Raw genomic sequence first — 19,436 nt, forward strand, 5'->3', positions numbered from 1 at the left:
CAGTATCAACACTAAGTGTACGCTGCCAGCCATCTCATGATAAACATAAATGTTTATATGCTGTAAATGAAATAACATGTAATACCTCTATGTATAATGTACATCATGTATATCTACCTTTCATGTCTATAATTATATACATGTCCATATGTAGAGAGTTTGTACCCTGCCCTACGAGGGTGTTCTGTACAATAAAAATTCTTGATTCTTGATTCTTAATTAAAACGCATGTTACACTAGCTACCAGGGTATCAACAATGAAAGGCAGTGTTCCTGTCAACAAAATCACAATAAACAACAGTTGTACAACTATTGCCTATTTGTTGTTTAAAGCAGCACTCAGTGGTCTGTAAATGATAAAATCTGGACCAGACAATCCAGTGATTGACATCATGAGCATTAATCTGCGCAATTGGGATACACAGACACTGCAATCAACCATGCCTCAGTGCCAGTCTTTCTGATCCATTTAGTAACCTCTTACGAAAAGCATAGGTTGCTGGGGACCTATATTCTTACCTGGAATACAAACAGATTTAATGTAAACGCATTTCCATTTTGTGGTTTAAAGATATTTGCTTTCCAATTAGCTGGGGTCAGTTGAAATAAATAAAAAAAGGTTCAAAGTATGAAAAGGGCAATATTAAGAAAAGAGGAAAATCTTTACAAATCATTATGAAAGTTATAAAATGTGTTCATACATGAATGAGAATTAAACTTTGTTCATTACAAATTTTATCTTGGGTCACAAACTTGCTCATACTTTAAAAAAAGTCTGACATTTTTAATACAAATATTTGAGCTTTTTCTTCAAAACTTGACATTTTCAGGGGGCAAAAAGTGCTTTTATCCTAGCCTCATCCTTTGTGCTGGTAAATAATATTTGGTTTGTTTGGTATGAGATTGTTTGGGTGGTGTGTTAAAACAGACAAAATGTACACTTAAACCGTCCCTATGTTGCAGTGTCTAGTATTTGTAAAGTTCCAAGTACATGACCCATGGAGGTTTGGGTTAGGACAGATCTTCAGGAACCCATGCTTGGTTAGAACAGGTCTTCAGCAACCCATGCTTGCCGCAAAAGGCAATTATGTTTGTCGTAAGAGGCGACTAACGGTATGGTAATGGTCAGACTCGCTGACTTGGTTGATGCATGTCATCGTGTCCCAATTGTGTGGATCGATGCTCATGATGTCAATCACTTGATTGTCTGGTCCAGACTCGATTATTTGCCTCATATAGCTGGAACATAGCTGAGTGCGGCGTTAAACAACAAACAAAACATGTATGTATTTACTTCTGAAAGAGTTTGGTTCTCTTCATGAGATGTCAGTTGTCTTTAGAAAGTTTTTAAGTACTTTGATTTTTAATTTCACTTTTCAGTATCCTTGAAATGAATCCCAAAACGTACACACACAAACATGACAAATGTTTATCATCAGCCATACAAAACCAAATCATAAATCATTCCTATCATGACACCACCATATCATTTTAAGAAAACAGGCTTCCAACATCAAACTCCTCTGTAAGAAACTCACTGAGCTGTACATATCAATATCTCAGCTTCATAGGCACAGACAACATAAACTCACTCAATTTCTCTTCCTTAAAAATATACTGTCATCTACAACAACATGGTTAAAAAGAAGATTTATTGCTGCAAAATGTCGCAGCATTCCTGAGTGACAGATGAATGAGCTCCATCAGTGTTAAGCCTTTTCACAGAGTGATGTTTATAAACAATACTCAAGGTTTTGTTTACTTTCCATCGCCCAACATTTCACTCTCAGGGAGAATCATCCTGCAAGAATCAACTTTCTTGTCTTCCAACAGATTCTCAGACAAGATTAAGCTGTTTTGGTTTCTTAAATGACATTTCCGGATTGTTCGACTGTGTCATGATCATATTAAAACTACATTTCAAAATCAGATATTAATTACCGGATACATCTAAAAAATTCTGTTAATAGGACTGGGCAGAGAACAAATCCATCACCACTGAAAGCCATGATGAATTTCTATTTACCAGAGCTCAGAGTCATTATTTAAAGATGTTTTCTACATTTTTTCGACTTTATCTTTTTCAATAGATTTTTGTTTGTTTGTTTGCTGTTAAACACCACAGTCAGCAGTATTCTGGCTGTATCATGGCAGCCAGTAAATAACTGATTGTGGGCAAGACAAAATTTTCAACAGAAAAGCAACAACAAACATCACCTCCTGCACACCCATATCACATTTGTTAGTACCTACAGGTCCTAATATACTTTGAGTTTTTATTTATCAAATCTTGCATAAGAATCTCCAGTCTTACTCTATACTACTTCATGTAATTTCATGAACATTACTCCATACTGTATACAGTTGAACCTCGCTTATCCAGACAAATGCGTTTTTCAAATATTGTGAATTTCACTGTTCAGATCCATAAAACAGATTTTCTGATATAAGAAGCATATTATGTATCATTTAATTTATATCCCATAAATATAGTCCATTAGGCAAAGTTTCCATTCATAAGTGGGTTCCTTTGTACTCCAGTACAGTGTGTGAAATAGTCGCCTACTCGGTAGCCCATGGCTCTCAAAATTTTGGCTTGACTTGAAGGTTCTATAAATGTCCCAAGCCTGACAGGCTACTGAGTATTTTAATAATCTCTTAGTTAATTCAAATACAAAAAGTCCTCCCATTTCTGTAGATGAATATGACCATCAAACATATTTTTAAAATAAGAACATCTGTGACAAATCAATGTTGTGATATCAGAGTTATGGTAGCCTTGACTGTTGTCACTGTAGCACTGTGTTTTACAAACATGTTTTGATTGGTTGCAACTTGTAGTTTGATGGTTGTAATATGTAGTTTAACCAATCACAAGCTGTGTCCCTTAATAAACTGTCACATTAACAAGCTAGTGAAATTGAAACTGACTAGTAACTTTTAAGGCTTTTAAAGCCCACCTGGCTAACAATATGTTTAGACTTTTTCACACACATAAGGTGTATATATGTGTTTTAGAATCCTTCTGAGACTGCACTGAAACCAATGTGTAACCTATTTCAATCAACAAGTGTCAGTTCAGACGAAATGTTCTTTGCCAATTTACCTATCTTGCTTGGGAAGAAATCTAAATAGCTCCTGTTACTGGCATTGACCTGCAAGGAACTTGACAGCTTACATCGCCGGGCCACCATTGCAGGTAGACCGTGTGATGATGGGAGGAAATGAACGTTCTTGCTGATGTAGCCATCTTGCTTGATATGAAATCTAAATAGCTTCTGTTAGGGGCATTGACCTGCTGTGAGCATGGCTGGGGCCACCACTGCAGGTAGACTGCATGAGGATGGAGGGATGGACACAGACAGGTGGTCCAGTCCACATACTTCTGTCCATCACTGACAGGCTGACCCTTGGGAAGCTGATTAGTTTGTTTATGTGTTTTATCTCCACCTCAGGATACACAACTATAGTGTTCAAGTCAAGGTGAATCTGTCACAAGAGTGGATTATTTGCCCCAAAAGGGTGGGTGTGGAGGTCGTCTTAGGTAAAGGGGAGGTAACTAGTCTAACAAGGTTATCTCCCTTGTTAAGCTAGCTTAGGTGTCATTACCCTATCATCCATGTTTTTTGTGCCATATCTAACACAGGTTCTCTCCAGAATCAGTACATCAATCACTGTGTCGGCAAGTCACTGCTGAACATACAGCAAACACATGCCACATCACCCGAATGAATACATTTGTTGTCATATTCATGTGACCACATATTTGCAGTCTATTATGAAACTTATCAGGGCTTTGGTGCATTGCCATACCTTGTGGGCATTTCTAAGATACAAAATGATGAAGTGTATCAGGAGGACATGTAAAACTGTTAAATTTATTGTGACATACTTTTCTGAAAGATTGTACATAGTTTTCAAGCCAGTGCTATACTTCTAATTTACTCAAAGTTGCTTCATATATTTTGGTTGGGCCACTTTTAATACATCTTCTTAACATGACAGGTGCCAGATCTTGTGCAGCAGATTGTAGATGACATTGTGACCTATCTATCAAGATTCATATCGTATCACAAGGAAGCCCTTCTTTACAACCGCAGTCAGTCATATTTTGCTGGGGTCTGTAGGTGTCTCACAAATGCCATTATGACCACATTATAATCAGCTCCTCAACACACAAGCATGGAGACCTATATATCTTTAGAATCCCCATGAGTGTCAGGACCAGATCTGTTCTTCAGTTGAACGAGTGAGTGAGTTTGGTTCAATGCCGATTTGAACTTTTTTCAGTTATATCACAGCAAGTCAGTTTGATGCAAGCAATGCCGATCTGGAGATACCCACAAGCATGGGTATATGCTGCTGACAAACCTAGAAATATAATCAGGAAAAACATGGGATTCGAACCCAAGTTTTCAACATGAAAGTGAATTATGGTGTCTATCCATGCCTTGGCAACTGTTTTTAAAAAGAAACAGCTACTGCCACAAAAACCGGTTCATACTTTAGCATCTTCAACATTCTTTATCATCAACATTAACATTATTTCATTTCAGTGATAGTTCCATACTCTTAAACTATCTCAGTACTTCAAGTATCAATTTTGAAACATTAAAGGATAAAATATATACATCTTGAGCCCAGAAAGCATGTCTTGATCAGCAATGGAGATGGTATTATCACCATCAAATCATAAGTGATGGTGTTGATAAATCTCTGAGGATCATAATGTTATACACTCGTCTGGTGTCAGTCCCCCACAGTATACTTGACCTACAATGTTGGAGTACCAAGCATCTGTGTGTCTCTACAGCCAGCAGTATCAGGACACCATACCATATGCATCAGCTCATATACTAAAGGGCAGTCAGTGTATTCAAGGTTACCCACCCTTCAGGAAAACGCGTTATTTTAACCTTGTACGGCTCATTTATTACTTTAAATTTGATTTTAATTTTCTGTTACAAGTTTCATTCTAATTTGAATGTATGTGTATAACACTGATTACATTTTTTTTTAACAAATAAAAACAATTTACGCATATCGTATCTACTGGGTTTACTTACTTCATTGAGGACATATAACTGGTTATTTTTAACAGCTTCCTTAATGTTTGTAACAGCAATTCAGGGTTACTTCTTGCCCCTTCACCAGATAAAAAATAATTATTTTTTTAATAACAATTAAGAGGCTGAAGCAGCACTCAAACACTGTTGAAAACAATAAAGATATAGTTATCCATAACGAGTTTCATGTCTTCAATTTGCCATTGGCATCAAATATGTATCTAATCATTCATAATGGAAATAGAACTTCTGACAGGCTCATATCTTCAAGAACCTTGTGTCCACAACTTTGGTCTGCACCATGGCCTGAAGAGGCCACAATTGTGTTTTCAAAGGCATTTTAAATGCCTGGGTGGGATTTATTTTAACCATACACAAACAGTAACATCTCATATTTTAGTTTCCATGGTCACAGTTTTTGCTTAGTTGCTACTTGGAGGTGAAAAAGCGAGGAATGTTGTATCTGCCTTGTATCTAATAGGAAGAAAATAGCTGATGATTTTGTAAAAGAAGATTTATTTTTGATTGTTTTATAAAATAATAATGTCCATGGAGATTTACTAGTGCATCTAACAACACGTACCCGGTATCTCCCGAACTCGCAGGCCAGGTCCAGCGGTGTCTTCTGCTCCTTGGTGGCCATGATGGGGTCGGCATGGTGAAGCAACAACAGATTGGTCTGCAAGGCAAGCAACACACTTCTCAGTACTGCTTGCACAACAAGCGTGGATACAGCTTTTTGAAATGAAATATCTATTCTGAGATCACAAATAAATATACAAGTGTTAGATGCAAGCAAATACTCGCAAAGCAAAAAGCATTTGACAGATATAGTATGTTAGTTGAAACCATATCCCCAAAGTTAGTCATAATGTGGACAACATTAACATTTAATAAAAATATCACCTATAAAAATGTGAAATGTCTAGCTTTCTTCACCTCCCCACTCAACAGCACAGCCAAATCTGGATCTATGTATGTTTTATTATACAATACCTACCATCCAATTGGAGAAATAGGGCATCTATTTGTGGATATGAGATTACAATATGTCAGAATAATTTGTCTTGTAAAATCATTTATAAAAAGGAAACTTTCTTTAATAATTTCAGCAACATTATTTAATAAAAAATATTATGTATGAATATTTAATCTACGATAAGTTCAACCGAGGATTTCACCCTCGAGTCTTCAGATAGTCATGAACCAGTCAAGATCCACACATTGTGCCAGCACCAGACAGCAGTTAGTGAAGCAGACACTCCCGCTGACCTGTTGACTCTATAGATGACCTGATGGCACTTCAGACTGACCTGACTAAAGGTTGTCAAGGCCTGACACTGTAGGTGTCTGTCTGCAGGCTGTGAATGCACATGTTCCTCTCAGAACACCTGGGCCGGCATTCCTTGTTTACAGGCACACATCTCACAGAGGCTGCGCTGTATAAGCATGATGCAGTCACCAGCGCTCATAACAGGCAGTAGGGTAGCCTAGTGGGCTCATCTCTCCAAAGCCCTGGGTTTGATTCCCCACATGGGTGCAACGTGTCAAGATCATTTCTGTGACCCCCTTCTGCGATATTGTGATACAGGGGCATAACACCATACTCACTCACGATAAGCTGAATAGTTAATACTTTAGAAACGTATGCATGAATGAATGGTTTTGTGCCCCAGCCTTATCACAGCGGTCTTCAATAAATGAACCTTGGCCAGTTGACTGCATGAGCAATATTCCCTGCCCTCAGGGTACAATGTCATAATCAGCCAGTTCGCACACTGTAATCACGCAAATTTCAAAAGTCGGCCTTAAAACCGAAAACTGTGTAACCATCAGTATAATATCACTTTTTCATCACTATATAACATTTTCATTTTCCATTAAGAAATGTGACCATCTCCAAGTTATGCTACTGAATGTTCGCAAGGAAATCTCTTGTTTAATTTTTTGCTTTTATGATTCTGTTTTTGAATGCAGAGGTTATTCTAAAATATATCAATGAAGCACTTGATAGGCACTTAGAAGTTGTTATCCATAAAAATGTGTCATGTATTTATGTCAATGTGTCAAAAAAACACAAGAAAGAATCTAAAGTAGTTAGCAATAATATTCTGTGATAAGTGATCAATCGAAGTTAGATAAGAGTTAATGATTTCACAAAATGGCCAATTTTTGGTGAATGCAGTAGTATTACGCAGACAGTGAGGTGAGGTGAGGTGAGGTGAAATGGGATTGAATTTTCAAAGCGACTTGCATGCATGTGCAAGTGAGCGTACTAGTGCAGAATAATGCCAATCAGGCAGGGTAACAACAAGTACCATCTTTTAACGTCTCTTGGTATGACGCGGTAGGAGCTCAAACCCGGACTTCCGCTCTCCGGGAGGACACTCTACCACTAGACCACAGAGGCAGTCCGCAGACAGTGAGTCAGTATAACCCCTTAAACTATCCCTGCTATAAATCACATAACAGTTGTAATCTACTAACCCATTTCTACAAAGGAACATCACCATGTTTTTACACACTGGAAACCCAAATATTGAAGCAAGCTGTCAAGCCAGCTATCTAAACAGAAGCCAGCACTCATCAACTGGAGGTTACCCTGAAGCTCTCTCCACCCTGCCCCATCCCCTCAGAGCAGGATTACCATGATCGGTGGAGTACCCTGAACCACTTCAAGTCCAACAGCAGTAATCCCACCAAAGGACATGGCACTCTGATTTGGGTTTTGATCTCTCTGTTTACACCTCAATCGGCAAAGAGTTACTTCGGGCAGGGGGGAGAACTTTGATTGTTGGAAGTATGTGCATGACTCCAGTGATGATGGAGATGTGACATATCATCTGATAGGTTACCTCACTCTGGGCCGCACTTTCCAGAAGTCATATTTCACTGAACAGGTCTTAAAGGGGGATTGTGCTCCACAGTTTACAGAGACAGCCAAATAGCTTAAGCCTAGGTTGCCTTTAAATCAAGGTCAGTTCTGTGGCTAACAATGAGCATATATTTTATAATCTACTTCATCCTCATACCAACGTCTTGAATGCCTGAGACCAAACTACTAAATCTACACATCACACACAGATTGGTGAGCAATGAGTGCATGTTGTTTCACACTGTCATACACTGTAACCTACCGATCTTAATGTCTCTGCTGAGGGCAAGCAAGAGATGCTGGTGACAGGTTCTTCCCCTCAATCCCCAAGATCTTATACCTTAATAAACACCTCATCCTTGTAGTGTCCTTCATATATAGCGATCAGAAGGACACAAAGAGGAGCTGCAGAGGAGGGCTAGTCCTATGAGTTAGCTAGCAAGTCAGTGAATGTTGTTTGACAGCAATCATACAGCAATACAATGGAAGACCTGTATATCTGGGTCTATCAAACCGGCAGTTTAACATGAATACCCCACTCAGACATACCCCCCTGTTTTAGCCTCTTAATGCCGAGCGCCAGACAGGGTAACAACAAGTACCATCTGTTAACGTCTTTTGGTATGATGCGGCCGGGGATCGAACCCTGGACCTTCACTCTCCGGGCAGACGCTCTACCCCTAGACCATGGAAGCGGTCTAGTATAAGAGGTAGTAGGATCCTATTCTATATAAATCATCAATATGAGTACTCACCACATCGACATGGCCATGTTGACAAGCCAGACTGAGGGGTGACTCCCCATTCTCTGCCTGCAGGTTGACCGGAGACCCTTTCTGCAGCAGGATGTGGACTGGTTGCGACTTCCCTTGCCATGTTGCATAGTGCAGGGGAATCATACCTATCAACACAATCAACAGCAACAAACTATCAGACCAAGAAACTGTTATTTAAGGGGTGTGAATCATTTTGCTATTGAAACACTGCCATTTTGTTGAGTCTAGTGGTCCCTCATATCTTTCTGAGGCAAGGGAGTTAAGTGACAAAAATCCAGTTTCCACCCTTGGAATCATGGAGCTATATTTTGGCTGGACTAATGAGTCTATGATAGATATTTTCCAAATCTTTTTATGTTTTTAAACAAGGAGATAAAGTGATTTGATGCACTTTGCGAAGTAAGGCCATTTTTATTACAATATAGAGTTTGATTATTGATCAGATCGTCTTGACTGAGCACCGTTATTTTGTTTGAAGCAAATGTAAGTGATATGAAAGGTGGAATCTGATTGGTCAATAGAAGGGACATTACTCGTAAAAGCCACTGCCATGGTGACACTATGATAGAGCTCAGAAATTTGAGCCTAGTTCAGCAAGGGTGGAAACAGGATTTTTATAGTCAGTTAACTCCCTTGCCTAGGGAAGATAACAAGCAGATCCTGTTGGCGCAATAGGATCCTTATCCTACCTCGGTCTTCATGTTCCAGTAATGTTAATCTGTGTTTCAGGGACAAGCCTGTGACATTTATCCATCTCTGATACATCCCAAAATGAACAATTTACAACTACTAAGAGCTATATATTTCATTGTTCAGTTTACTGACATACAGAAGCTTTCACATTCATAAAAGGTCCACGTGGTCACCCTAATGATTAATCTTACTAAAACACAACCGGGCAAAGTTTTTTTGTTTTGTCTAAAAGCGGTGGTTCTATTCTGATATAAGAATCAGAGTACTGAATTGCCTACCTTAATCAACAGAACATGGCTGAACCAAATTCAATACATGATGCTGCAGTGATAATGACATCATATTTGAGTGACATTTTTATCACATGGTATATGATATGACAGCAAATTGACAAAAAAACAGACATATGAACATTTCAAACAAGTTCTTATCAACAAGCTGTTTTGGATTTCAAACAGATTGTGAAATACTATGAGGCGAGTTAATGTTTCAGGTCTAAGTTTATACTAAAAGTTACATTAATCAATCTGTGAAATATCTAAATGGGCTGAAGAGGATATCATACGCACTTCATATGAAATTTGTAAAAAAAAAAACCTTTTTATTTTAATTTAATTTATATTTTCGTAATCTACAACCACAAACCCAAAGTCTGAAATGCCTAACTAAAGCAGCTTTATCATGTCATATTATACAAAAAATTAAACATCAAGATTTAATTTACTATTTTCCAACATATACAACATTTCAATTTATATCCTAACTTCCACAAGGATAAACCTTGCCCTTTAATGGTGCAAAAAGCATGCAAACCTCGGAAAGCATATTACATAAACGATTTGGAACTGCCCTGTCAGAAATATGAGGAATCATATCTATGAATGTTTTTTCTCCCTCACACACACAAACTAAGATAACCTCCCTTTAATCTCTGGCACAGGAAGTGGGTATCTGGTCACATATCCTCCATCAAACCCTCCCCCGCCCCCACATGTGAGTCACACCTACATCCCTGGCACTATTACAGAACAAGCTACTTTGATCCCTCATTTTTACATATCCTATTCAAAACAACTATAATAGAAGGTAAAACGAGCCTGGTTAAATGTCAAAGGCTTTAATCATCATTATTGATTAGTTCTGGTGTTGTCAATCTCATATCAAATTAGTTTTTTACTACTGACAAAAATGACTTTTAGAATGAGTCATGTTAGACTTGCTACTGATTATTTACAGGTGGGACCATGTACCTCAAGTAACAAGACAACATGTTCCTTTATCAAAGGGAGGCAATTCTTGCCTCGAATCTTATTGCTGACATGGTCCAACATAAACCATAAAATCCTCTCACAATTTCATGTCTATTGACATGATGCAGAATACTATCATGGAGATAAGACTCTTGTTTTCTTCTTAAACTATTGTCTAACAATAATCACTCTGAAAAAACAGTGTTCTTCATGGACATAATATTTTACCCAAACTGTTCATATAAGGTCAGATGTATATCACAAGACAAGATAATACTGGCTGCCCATGGGGAAATTCTTCATACCTCAGGAGTGAGACACATGCTAGCACAACATATGAAGACAGTAACAACATAAAGATTTGAGACTTCTTAATATAAGCCAATCAGCAAAATAGGACAAGGTAGTGATTTAGCACTTCCTTGTAAGTAATTCTTTGTTCAATTGTAACATAAACAAATAGTATCATGATACAGAACAGTTTTTTTTTAGTTCAGCTAGTGTTACCTTTGTTGTCTTGGAGTAAGGTATTGGTGACACTGATATTTGACCTCAGTTAGTGTTACTACTGTTGTCTTTGAGTAAAGTATAGGTTATATTGATATTGATACAACTCTACAAATTTTACCTTTGTTGTCACGGAGTTCCGTGGAGGCTCCGCTATCCACCAGTAGCTGAATGACGTCAGTATTGCCCATGAGCGCCGCCTGGTGGAGTGCGGACATGCTGCAAAGACAGATGGAACATACTAAATAATTGACTTCTTCTGTATAATCACAGTTTTCACAACAAACTTCTTGACATATATATATATATAACATTCATATGTTCTATCATAACCAGTACTATTAAGTCCCACAATCAGAACACTCTCCAAAAGATAGTGGTGACAGTTATGTCTGATGAACAATACTGAAACTGTTTGACATCACAAAAAATGTGGGAATACGGCATGGGCATCTATCCATCAACTGAAAACAAAGAGAATCCAACCCAATCCACTCCATATATGTACAGGGGGCACGGGTGGCCCAGTCGTCTAAGGCGTCGCGATTCGCTGTGCAGAGTTGCGTCCCTTGGGCCACCAGAAACCTATGATTGTGGGTTCGAATCCCGGTTCGCCCCAATTATGTTTCTAGGTTAGTCAGCACCGTACCCGTGCTCGTGGGTTTCATCGAAGTGGTAGACGCCTGAGACCTGCATCACTTCGGGCTTTCCTCCCGCATTAAGCTGACACGCCGGGATATAACTGGAATACTGTTAAAAGCGGCATTAAACCCAACTCACTCACTCACCATATATGTACATGATGTAAAGTTGACTTTCAAATGAAATGAAGAAAACTATTCCCAATACAATCTAATCCATTCCATTCACTGAACATCCTCTATTCTCCAGTGTATCATATCTCCATTTTATCATGACAAATACCCTGGATCCATCTGCCACCATAGCACCAACTCCATTAACCAATCCAAATGATTTTGAACAAAACTTGGTATAGTTGGTTGGTTGGTTTGGTTGTTTAACGCCGCACTCAGCAATATTACAGCTATATGACGGCGGTCTATAAATAATTGAGTCTGGACCAGACAATCCAGTGATTGACATCATGAGCATTGATCCACGTAATTGGGATTGATGACATGCATCAACCAAGTCAGCGAGCCTGACCACCCGATCCCGTTAGTCGCCTTTTACGACAAGCATAAACTTTGTATAGATTAACATTCATTGTTGCATGCCCTGTCATTGATAAAGTATTACCTGTGAAGAAAATGTTTTTCTGATTATTAAGATAGGGAGAGGAAAGTCCCTATGCTTTTCCCAGCTGCTGGCAGCAAGACAAAAACCAGTGTAATTTGATTGGTAGGTTATGGAAAGATTTATGTTTGTTTGCTTGTTGCTTAACACCCCACTCAGCAATATTCCAGCATTATGACGAGTCTGGACCAAACAATCCAGTGGTTGACATCACGAGCATCAATCTACGCAATTGGGATATGATGGCATACATCAACCAAGTCAGCGAGTCTGACCTCCCAATCCATATAGTCACCTCTTACGACAAGCATAGTGTCCATTTTGACAAGCATGGTCACTGAAGACCAGCTTCATGTCATTCAAATAGGACGAAACTATGGCAGTGAATGGGTCCAGGGTATTTATTATATCAGAAGTGAGATAATATACCCTGGATAATTGAGGATGATCACAATTGAAACAATCCTGTACCATACTTTGATAAAATGTTTGCAATGTCACAAACATGCAATCCTATAACCTTCAATGTATTGTGACCAGAAACATGGACATGTGCTCTACCATACAACCATTGATCCTCAGGACATGCATGACAAGTAGTCCATCAAGAGTTGTTTCCCTTTCTAACAAAATGTTTTTCTCCTCTATTTCCCCCTGCTATATCCAATTTATGCTTCTCATGTATTCCTGCGTGGAGCCACATGGGAGCCAACTACTATTGGTGTTCTGATGCTAAAATCGGACACAGGAATCACATTATTTACCTTCTTCCATTACAACTGTGTATGCAGATAAAACAAATATTTACTGAATGCACATCCATGGATTATTGTCAGTAGAAGATTAAAAGCCTGCTCTGAATCTCTGCTTAGATGTGCAGGGAATAATAAGATCAAATACTGGCAATCTTCACTCCATTTCTACACATCAAACGAGAACCTAGGCCACAAGCTAATACTCTAGCAAAAGTGATCGCAGATAATACCTGTATGGGATCTCAATAATACTTGCCTGCATCCATTTGTCAAAGATATTCACGTTTTAACTACCCTGAACATTTTATGATCCCTACTACATATTTACTCAGGCCCAATACATTAATTTAGCCAATTATGAAATGAGATCTTGCATACCGATGTTATAGGATGAATATCATGTCTTACTTATCTGTGAAACGTATTCCCATTTAAGGTATAAATTTCTCCCCATGTTGCAAGGTACTTTTCAAGACCGTCAGTTAATGATAAATCTGCTAAACTCTGAAAATCCTGATATGATCCATGCTGTTTCTATATTCTTAAAACATGTCTTTATAATGGACCTTGATGTCTAAATTACTGAATAAAAAGTCTGTCTGTCTGTCTGTCTGGCTGGCTATACAAACTAAACCATTATGATGATGTCAGGCTATTGTTGCTGCAGCTGATTCCAGCCCATGAAGTCACTCAACATTCTGTACATGTTACACAAGTAAAATTGATGCAACTATTAGTCAGCATGAAAAATCATAGAGAAATTGTATATCAACCATAACATGGTTTAAACAGAGATTGTTCATTCTAGGAATGATAAAATACATTTTCATTCTTGATGAAATACATTGACACCAAAAAGCACATACTTTAATCATTAAAACAAGGGGTGGTGGGGCAGTCTTATGGTTAAAGCATTCGCTCATCTTGCCAAAGTCCCGGGTTTCATTCCCCACTTTGGTACAATGTGTGAAGCCCATTTCTGGTGCCCCCACACTAAGGTAAATCCTGGAATATTGCTAAAACAGTGAAAAAACACACTCACACTCACAATTTACATCCTACCGAATGTAATAAATATTAAGTCACTGTCTTGACACTGTACACCCCTGAAGACAAGGCAGTAGCTAGTTCATGTATTTTGCACATCATGACTGAAATAGGATATTTGTATCCCCCACATGTAACAACCTATGTAAACAGTTCTATAAGTAGCGCAGTAAGCAAACATCTTAAATACTGTTCCCTATCACTACAGGTGCTGCAGTGTGACAGGGAGCTCCTACTGCAGGGATATACTACTGTGTCAGGGAACTGCTGCATGGTCTGAACTACGCCATGTGGCAAAAGTCAGATATCCAGATGAAGCCTAAAATGTTCTTTTTACACGGCTGTCAGAACTAGGTGGCTTGGGAGTCACCACAGCTACACAATAGTTTCGTTACTGTAAGCTTAACACATTAGTGGTCGGCCTTTTGAGTCTTCAGTATTTCAGTTATATGTGTCAGACTAGCGGCCTATGACTTTTTTTCCTGTTAACCTGACTATATCTCTGTTATTGGAGTATTACTAGACTAACATCTAGTCTCTGAAATGAACATATCGTACAGAAAAAAAAATATTTGTTAAATTATCTTAATAAAACTTTAATAAAAGGAGCCCAGAGGCTCTCTTCATCCTGATACTGCAGAAATCTAGACTTGCCAAACATTATAGACTTGCACGGGCGAATTCTTTGAATTATTTTAAATATTTGTATCTGTAAGACCTGTAGTCCACACTGAGTTAAGGCAGTAAATTTTAATGGTTCTATCACCATGTGAGTGGGTGCATCATGACTTCAGTTACCATAGACTCAATACTTTTTTAAATTTTTGTACCACCTGAGGCAGGGAAAGATGAAAAAGCCTCGCTTAAAGAAATATTGCCTACGTCAAAGGTTTCCTCCAACTGCTTCAGTTAATGGCTTCATGAGTCGGGTTAAATGTAAGCAAAAGAGACAGTACAATAAAAATATGTAAATATAACACAAGAATTTCTCATTCGCCTGAAGCATACCTTAAAATAGGCCGATTGCTTAGGGCAAGTCCCTACATCTAATATTCTCCCCGTATTATACACCTGATCAGGCAAATGCTTAGAAAATTGAGTTCTTGGCTCGCTGACTGAAAGAGGTCATATTTTCAAAGTAGGCACTTTCCAGCAAGTTAATTACCCTCCTGACTGGAGGAACACTCTTCTATAGACATGTACACTCAACATACGACACTATGGCCGCTGTGTGGGGCAAAGGGTCGGCACCAACACAAACACCCCTTTAATGGTTTCTTGAACAAGTGTAACAATAAACATTTAAGAGTCATTTCGACCACATCAATCAAGATGGAGTGAATATGAAAAGTCTCAAGCAATGTTATCATACTTCCATGTCAGTATGATGAGATCTGATTGGTCCATGTGATCTGGATAAAATACTATGTATCCCACCTCGGAGGGAAATAAATTTCTCAGCGGGATAATATATCACTTATACTCCGCCACCAACATGTCATGCTGCACGTGGATTTCTGAAAGGCATAATAAATCCCTTATACACCATGTACACATGCTTTTTCAGAGTCAATGAAAGTCACGTGACATAGCACAAGTTCACCTCAGTTCAATCGAACAGCTGTTTTCTATCAATTTTGAATTTGCTTTAATTCTTTTACAATGTCCTACTCAAACATGTCAATAAGATAAATTCGTTGTAGCAGTATCACTCAAAGATACATGTGCTTTTATGCATCCCTCGTTAGGTTTTACACCGCTCATCTCCGGCTCGTGGTATAAAACCTAACATGGGAGGCATATTACCCCATGTACCCCTCGTGATACCACTACAACTTATATTGGAAACAACACGACGAAAGTCGAGGGATGTTGTAATACGCCTGATGGTAAAAATGAAAGAATTAAGGGTATCTTGTTTAAAATACTATAGGAGCAAACTCAAGGAGCCAATAACCCTGTTAATTTTAAACACCACCTAAAAGTATAAGGAAGATAATTTATGGATGTCAACTTCTTTATTATGAGTTGACATCCATAAATTCTCTTCCTTATGTGTATCACTTCTAAATGCCTTTCAAAGACTATCACAGTATGCTATAAACTTGCGTCATGAACCAAAGGTTCTGGGTTGTTCAAAACATGGATTTCTTGTACAATCACCAACAACTCTGTAACTGCCTTCAGAATTATTTCCATGACCAAAATGTATTTACTGTCACTATTTTCAGTTGAGAGCTTTCAGATAAGTAGCTACAGAATCCAAACCAATCCGCATGGCACAAAGTGCTTAAACCAAATGAAGCAATTCTAATTCTTTTCACACCACCACACAGCTCATTGTTTGATGTAGTCGAAGAATCCACACCTTGCCCATAAGGACAGCCTCCTCAAACTGTGCAGCACCTAGCTTTGTTTAAACTTATTGGCTGGAAATAAAGCAGAGATTTTTGACTGTTTGGTATTGTTGTCTTTCCATTGTCAGCACAAGGACAAGCCGAATTCTGGGCCAGCGATGGATCTGTTTACCATTGACCCTCCAAATCTCCCTGTATATCTTTCTTTGTGAGGGTCAGCTATCCCCAGTGAGTCAACCTGACCCTTCTCATGCTGACCTGTCCTCGCAGGTAGTGAGTGTCCGCCCTAGCAGCATGATTGGCCAGTTGTATTGACCAGTACAGTTTTTCCTGTCTGCTTGGTCTCCATGGAGTACTCCAGATTATTCTGTTGTATTTACTTTCAGTGTTTTCCTTGTATACTTGTTCTATTTTGTGAAATGAGTGTCAGTGTGTCACTCTGATGTCCCTCCAACGCACATAAAGCACTCAGCTAGGGGCGGTCATGTGTGAAATCAACATCTAGCAGCTGACAGTGCCTCCTGATACTGACATCATAAAAGCTTTTACATGTTCAAAGGCAACTAATATAGGTCAAGCAGGTCTCAGTAAGAATTAATTTAAGATGGAATTAGCTGTTCAATTTTCTGTATTGTCAAACATGAGACAAGAATATCTCCTTGGCAACTAAGTTCCCATGCAATCAAAGGTCCATGAATGTTATGCATGTTCACGAAATGAGAGGATAGGGGTTGCAGGCGAGTCCCATATGGAATCAGTATTATCATGATAAATGTTTGAATGTATCAAAGCAATTGGCTGAAACCTAAAAGATCGTAGATGGCATAATGTAGTGGCGAGGGATAAAAATTGTGAAACCATGTGAAACCTATGTGAAACCCTGTTAAATATAGTATGCCTTGCTAATTAGAAATCCATCACCTTGAACCGTTTCAGATAATATGACTTGGTTTTAGATGCATCTTTCCCGCTGGTCAGAAAGGTGCACGAGACTTTGATTATACGAACTGGATATCGATCACATAAAGTGAACTGGACATTGACAGCATGAACTGAACTTGACATTGATAAGATAAACTGAACTTGACATTGATAGTATGAACTGAACTGGACATTGATCGGATAAACTGAACTTGACATTGATAGTATGAACTGAACTTGACATTGATAAGATAAACTGAACTGGACATTGATAGTATGAACTGAACTGGACATTGATCGGATAAACTGAACTTGACATTGATAGTATGAACTGAATTGGACATTGATCGGATAAACTGAACTGGACATTGATAGTATGAACTGAACTTGACATTGATAGTATGAACTGAACTTGACATTGATAAGATAAACTGAACTGGACATTGATAGTATGAACTGAACTGGACATTGATCGGATAAACTGAACTTGACATTGATAGTATGAACTGAATTGGACATTGATCGGATAAACTGAACTGGACATTGATAGTATGAACTGAACTTGACATTGATAAGATAAACTGAACTGGACATTGATAGTATGAACTGAACTGGACATTGATCGGATAAACTGAACTTGACATTGATCAGATAAACTGAACTTGACATTGATAGTATGAACTGAACTGGACATTGATCGGATAAACTGAACTTGACATTGATAGTATGAACTGAACTTGACATTGATCGGATAAACTGAACTTGACATTGATCAGATAAACTGAACTTGACATTGATAGTATGAACTGAACTGGACATTGATCGGATAAACTGAACTTGACATTGATAGTATGAACTGAACTTGACATTGATCAGATAAACTGAACTTGACATTGATAGTATGAACTGAACTGGACATTGATCCGATGAACTGAACTGGACATTGATCAGATGAACTTAACTTGACATTGATCGGATGAAATGAACTGAGCATTGGTCAAATGAACTGAACACAATATCAGTCAGATGAACTGGACTGAAGTCAAATGATACCTTTATCACATAAGCAAGATTGGACTTTGGTCCAAGGTGCAGAACTGGACACTTGTCAAACAAGGAACACAGGTTGCTGTTCAGATAAACTGAACTGGACATTGGTCAGATAGGTGGATACAGCAAACACAACTGGGACAAAGTACAATTTTCCCATATCCCTATGACAAAGGAAATCATCCTGGTATAGGATCCAATGTCAGGAAGGATGTATGTACTAGGTCGCAGATCGCAATGACCTTTCACAGATTGCGTCAGCTTCCCATCAATTATGTGCAGGATGTATGCACCATCATTTCACCTTCATCACTAACCCTACTAACACACTAACTCTCTTGAGGTTAACTCGTCCAGGAAGAGAAATTACTTCTGATCACTGACATGAATTCATATAACACAGGATGATATGGCCATGGAGTGTTGATATAAACTTGAATTGAACAGGAACAGCATGCATTTTGAAAAAAACCCAAATCAATACAGCATGGGAAAATTGTTGAAAGACAACCTTGATAACAAGTGGATAAATTACCAGAAGTAGAGTTTTCATAGTGACATAAGTATAGGCACAAGCATTTCAATCACTATGGCAGCATTAGAAATTGGCACTATTGGCCCAATAGTTAAGGTATGATAAGGACTAGTAGAAATTGGCCCTTTTTAAGGGTTTTGGTACATGTTATCATTATAAGGACTAGTGTACGAAAACTGTTAGTTTCTACCGCTGCTATGGTAAATTTAAAACTTGCACTACAAATGAAGAAAACAAGTCTCCAAAACAAAGTATATAATAAGTTCCTTAAATCAAATGTCCTGCAGTATCATATTTGGCAGGTAGTTCCTGTAGTCCATTAACCTTCTTTCAAATGAACAGTTTTA

At 38.3% G+C, this 19,436-nt stretch overlaps 1 protein-coding gene across 2 annotated transcripts in view; it reads right to left on the reverse strand.

The window, feature by feature from the left end:
• Nucleotides 1-19,436, reverse strand: part of LOC124137949 (caskin-2-like) — a 232,591-nt gene that overhangs the window by 136,810 nt on the left and 76,345 nt on the right. For both annotated transcript variants that reach the window (XM_046504412.2, XM_046504420.2), the window contains exons 3-5: nt 11,289-11,386; nt 8,697-8,842; nt 5,650-5,745 (exon numbers count right to left, since the gene is read on the reverse strand). In XM_046504412.2, the coding sequence (XP_046360368.2) occupies nt 5,650-5,745; nt 8,697-8,842; nt 11,289-11,386 (340 nt within the window). The remainder of the gene's footprint in view (nt 1-5,649; nt 5,746-8,696; nt 8,843-11,288; nt 11,387-19,436) is intronic.

Source organism: Haliotis rufescens, unplaced genomic scaffold (assembly GCF_023055435.1).
Source record: "Haliotis rufescens isolate VD_foot unplaced genomic scaffold, xgHalRufe1.0.p SCAF_20, whole genome shotgun sequence".
NCBI lineage: Eukaryota > Metazoa > Mollusca > Gastropoda > Lepetellida > Haliotidae > Haliotis > Haliotis rufescens.